The sequence below is a fragment of the Mytilus edulis genome, chromosome 11 (genome assembly GCF_963676685.1).
Source record: "Mytilus edulis chromosome 11, xbMytEdul2.2, whole genome shotgun sequence".
Lineage (NCBI taxonomy): Eukaryota > Metazoa > Mollusca > Bivalvia > Mytilida > Mytilidae > Mytilus > Mytilus edulis.
In genome coordinates this window covers 36250292-36255770 of record NC_092354.1, presented here as the reverse complement: position 1 = coordinate 36255770, position 5479 = coordinate 36250292, and the positions used below count along the sequence as shown (strand labels likewise).

The window sequence follows — 5479 nt, the reverse complement described above, 5'->3', positions numbered from 1 at the left end:
TAAAGATAGTTTTATATCTAGACGATGGTTTTGGCATGGCTCCTACTTTTGAACAATGTAATAAAGATGCTATTTTTGTTCGAAAAAGCCTTTTGTCAGCCGGGTTTTTGATAGAGGGATCCCAACCCTCCCCCTAACCTGGGACAGTGGTATAACAGTACAACATAAGAACGAACTATAAAAATCAGTTGAAAAAAAACTTAACCCATCAGATATACAAAACATACAAGTGGACGTGGCCGGGTACTTAAAAGACACGAAAAGTCACAATGAACATATCTGAGAGTACTGACAGCTAGCTCAAAGCCACTAACAACTAATAAAAAAATTATGCATCTAAGTCTAAAACTGTTAGTCATGTCCACATTAAAGGTCGGTCTCATTACAGAACAATATCCGAACACCTTCATTTTCGTTTTTCTCCAAAAATAACCCAAACTAATCGAAATGTCCCAAGAATTGATGACAAATGCGACTATGCATGGTACTGATACATGTACATGTTATAGGACACAGAGACGGGATGATTAATTTATTGTGAGAGGAAGAGAAGCAACACTCAAAATAAGGTCTTCTCGTTTAATAGTAAAGAATGATGTATATGATTAAGATAATTATTAGGTATTAAAACAGAAAAGTCAAGAAATGAAAAACTATTATGTACAAGAATCATCGGTTGCTGTCATTACATACATGTATCATGTATATTCGATGATTCCTGTACAGCTGTAACTAAGTCATGCTAGCATGTACACTGTATCTGCATTTTGCTTTTATATTGGTTCTATATTGGTCAATGAGTTTAAGGTGTTTTTTAATATCTATTTATGTACATTTTTAACATGTTTAATTCTGGAAAATATTAGAATCAGAGACATCCAACTGTACTTGTTCAGATTGTACAACAGGCCACCTACATATCACTCAAAGAGTTGTTGCAAGTGTTCTTAACGTACACAGAGCGTGGCACTCTCTTTTGAGACTGCAACGGATTTAACGTCCCCCTTCGGACCGGACATAAGTGCGAACTTTATACATCCAGCACAGTCAAACGGACGCCCCACTTCGGCAAGAGTTATACTGCCGGTCGGGAGAAGACCCGGTGACCATATTTCTCTACCCCAGAGTAGTGTGTTATGAGACTGCCCTCCGTAATCTCTCCGCAATCTCAAGTACGGAGCCCGTAATCCCCTCTAATCTTCTTAAGCCAGCTTATAATCCCCTCTAATCTTCTTAAGCCAGCTTATGGTACGATTTAAAGCAGCTTATGATGCAACTTTAAGCAGCTTATTATGCAATCAATCGGATAAAGATAATCCTTATCTTTTAATCTAGATTAGTGCTCCTCAATGTTTTTGTTCCTTTAAGCACATCATTGTGCAATCAATCGGATTAAGATAATCCTTATCTTTTAATCTAGATTAGTGCTCCTCAATGTTTTGTTCCTTTTTTTATCCCGATAAGAGTTAACAATTGCTAATTATAATCTATTTGTTTTCGGATTAGAGAACCGAGTATTAACCCTTTTAATCCTGATTAGAATAAACAAATGCTAATTATAATATATTTGTTTTCGGATTAGAGAAACGACTCTTAATTTATATCCTAGATTAGAGGAATCCCTTTTGATAATTAACCAGTTGTTTCCAGACAATCAAAATCCAATTGTTTTCGAACTTAATTAGCGGATCCTTTGTTTGAATAAAGGGAATTAATTGTAACGGGAGAGACAGGCTATTTTTTATGTTTACAGGAAATACTCTACACAACAGATTGCAAGAGAGAAGAAATATTAACAAACCGCTAACTGTATTTTCTAACAAACTAGTTGAGATAAGGATATTTAAAAAAATGAAAAAAGTTTTTCTTTCTTTCTCTTTGTAAATTCTTGATATTATTTTCTTTCTTTTCTCAATTAGTTTGTTTAAAAATAAACACCTCGTTGTCTCATCTATATATAGTTTCTTTTAACACAAAATAATAACACATTTCATGTATTAATCATTTATTTAAAATATTATATTTTCTGTCTTTTTTGTCCTGTTGCACATTAAAATAGTCTTTTTTGGTCATCCAATACAGTATCAATCAGGTCCACTTCCATTGGTTCCTAAAACATATATACAATTGTAATAAAGTATTCGTTTTTAAGTAATAAATAAAATTTAAATAAGTGATAAGAAAACAAAACAAAATATGATGAAATTCTTTTTTTCTTTAAAACAAAATCGTTCATTTAATCAGATAAAAATAATAAAAGCTTTCCTTTATTCACTCACGTGTCGTCACCTTTGACCTTCACCTTTCACCCTCTATAGAAATTGAAGATGATCGCCATGTTTTTGATTGTTGTCGTGAGTTGTTTATTGTCATTTAGCCATGAGGGAAGTGTTGCAACAAATACAGCTGAATGATATAGAAGTGAAGACATATTAGATTGTCGAGATGATGTCAAGAAAGTCTTTAGTGGAGAGATAGAAGGATCTATCAACAGAGTGTTGATGAACCATATAATGAACAGTGATCAGATTGAAAATGTGCGCAATGTGAAAGCCTCTTGTGTTTTCGAACTATCATTATCTAGTAAAGAGCTATGCGACACAGTGCAAGGGAAAATTATAGTGGTGAATGGGGAAGAATGTTCATCGTATGTAAGTACATTGTGTTTGATTAGATTTTACAAGTGAAAAAGTAGTCGAACGGTTAGCATGTCGACCATATTAGGAAGTTAAACCATATAAGGATTGCACGTGATATTTCTGTATACCATATTAGGAAATGTAAATCATGTGACCATCTAAGGAAATTAACCACGTGATATATAATTTGATGATTTACAATAATGATATTAAAAAGAAATGAATTAATCATGTTAATGATGAAATTAAAAAATATATATTTTAAATACTCACATTGAGATATATCTCACTAGCTTGTTTTATATCTCTTTCTAATGTCTGTAATGATATGTACATGTAAATACATAGAAATGATGAAATAATTATCTCCTTTTTAAAGGAAAATAACATAGTGAGATATATGTCTAGGTAAATGAAGTAATCTATACCATTATACCAAACATTTAATTTATAAACTTTTAAGAAAAAAAAATATCTTTATTTCATTAGTTATAAATTACATTTTTCTCATGTTAAAACAATATATTTTGATTATGATTATTGTAATATAAAGAACTACATTTATAAAAGAGTTATGCGTTATACTTACATCTTCTTGTTCACTTTTACTAGGAGTGATGCTTCCACATGCACCATTGCTTTTACAAGCAGCACTCAGTTCAACATCCATCGCTTCCTCTTCATTGGAAGACATTAAGTCAATAACTTCATTCTAAAAGAAGAAGAAAATAAAAAATAAATAAACAGTTAAGATAATGTTTACTATTCATTGATATGGTTATCTTTTTCAGGACACAACCATTGAAACTTACAGCAAAGATGTAACATCCACAGAAAAAATGCCACTAGGTAAGATATGTGTATATATTATCATATATTTAAGTAAAGACAATAAAGAAAATAAACCACACTTCTAACATGTAAATTAACATTCAAGAAAAAGAGAAATTTTTTTTTATAGTGTTTGATAGTAAATATTTATTTTATTTAAATAGGAATAAGCACTATAATTGGGGTGAAAGAAATAGAAGAAGAAGAAGAAGGAAACACCACTCACATCAATGGGATATATTGTAAGTATTAATTTTAAAGATTTTAAAATTAAAATAAAATAAGAAAATCATTTAATTTACATAGCATTTAAGATTATGTAAGTGAGAGAAAAGAAAGAAATAAAATATACCATTTATTCCAAAATAAAGCTTTTATCATAAATTAAGCAAGTATTGATATAAACAATATTTTTTTTTTACAGCTAACGAAGGAACAGAAAGTCCTAGGAAATGGATAATTGTAGTCGTTTGTCTTTCTGTGTTTTCTTTAACAATTTTATTTGTTTCTTTTGTTAAGTTTTTATGTACTTATTGTAAAAAGAGAAAATCATATTATCATGTAAATAGTATTGAGTTAAAAAGGGTACCTAGCATTACATCTCATTTATCATCAGAGGTTGAATTTTGTGTTTTAAATGAAAGGAAACAAAAGTAATCTCCTTTTTAACATACCAATATAATTTCTTCAATTTGATTTTTTTCTTTCATTCCAGACATTTTGGCAGTTTGTGTTATTGGTGTTCTATAACTTCTACCAATAAATCCAACAGAACATTTACTTTTTAACAACCGGAAGACATTTAATTATTTCTAGAAAGTTCAAAAAATATTGTAAACAGTTTTCAACCTATGTGTATTATTTGTTAAACAAGAATCAGCCAAGAAGATCAAAAAGAACAAGAAATCAACCTGATCGTTTAACATATCATCATTAGAAATATTAATAAAAAAAAAAACATTTGCACTTACCTTTTCAATAGTTTGATGTGATGCTCTTTCTTTTTTTTCCAATCTCCTGACTTTTTCCATTAAATTAAACAATTCCTTTTTCAACATTATAATTTCTTGTTGGGTATTCATGATGAAAATTTAATTATAATTTCATTTGAAAAAATGGTTAGTATTTATAAAGATTGGTTGTCGTGTAAAAATATGCAATAATCATAGAATCAAAAACAAATTAAAACATGACTTTTTTTCTTTGAAATTAGTTTTGTTATTAAGGATATTCATTCCTTTAATGATATATTGAAAATCATGATTACACTTAATTAATGGTGAAAATCTCAGCTCCAAATTTTTCTTTGAAGATCTCCATTTTTTTCTTCTTTGAAGATTGTGTTTTGATAAGCAAATTATCATTGATTACATTAACACTTGTAAAGTTTTGAATTTTAATTTCATTTTGCTGGTTAGTATTTATAAAGATTGGTTGTCGTGTAAAACATACAATAATCAAAGAACCAAAAGCATCATAGATTTCATGTTAACACTTGTAATTAGGGCCCCGCCGACTAAGGCGGGTCGCCCTATAGTGATCAGTCTGTCCGTCCGTCCGTCTGTTCGTCCGTCCGTCTGTCCGTCCGTCCGTCCGTCTGTCCGTCCGTAACACTTTAACTTTGTGTCCGCTCTATATCTTGAGAACCGTTATGATTTCAAAGTTTATATTTGACATCCATTTTAACCAACACCAGAGGGTGTGTCATGATGTATGTAAAACTTCCTAGGTCAAAGGTCAAGGTCAAAAACTTTGATTTCAGTTGACAACCCTGTGTCCTGTGGTGAAGATCGTGTCCGCTCTATATCTTGAGAACCGTTAAGATTTCAAAGTTTATACTTGACATCCATTTTAACCAACACCAGAGGGTGTGTCATGATGTATGTAAAACTTCCTAGGTCAAAGGTCAAGGTCAAAAACTTTGGTTTCAGTTGACAACCCCATGTCCTATGGTAAAGATTGTGTCCGCTCTATATCTTGAGAACCGTTATCATTTCAAAGTTTATACT

The 5479-nt window shown here is 30.8% G+C and overlaps 1 protein-coding gene and 1 long non-coding RNA gene across 2 annotated transcripts; one reads left to right on the top strand and one right to left on the bottom strand.

Moving 5' to 3' along the window:
- Positions 1-1988: 1988 nt before the first annotated feature.
- On the bottom strand, positions 1989-3598 carry LOC139495519 (uncharacterized). Its single transcript, XR_011657378.1, has 3 exons — positions 3229-3598; positions 2913-2957; positions 1989-2110 (listed from the first exon to the last, which is right to left on the bottom strand). It is a non-coding gene; the product is annotated as an uncharacterized lncRNA (long non-coding RNA).
- LOC139495518 (uncharacterized) lies at positions 2104-4175 on the top strand. The gene is made up of 4 exons (XM_071283777.1): positions 2104-2651; positions 3431-3488; positions 3635-3712; positions 3895-4175. The coding sequence occupies exons 1-4, from the start codon at positions 2502-2504 to the stop codon at positions 4125-4127; spliced, it is 519 nt and encodes a 172-aa protein (XP_071139878.1). The 5' UTR covers positions 2104-2501; the 3' UTR covers positions 4128-4175.
- The last annotated feature ends 1304 nt before the right edge of the window (positions 4176-5479 follow it).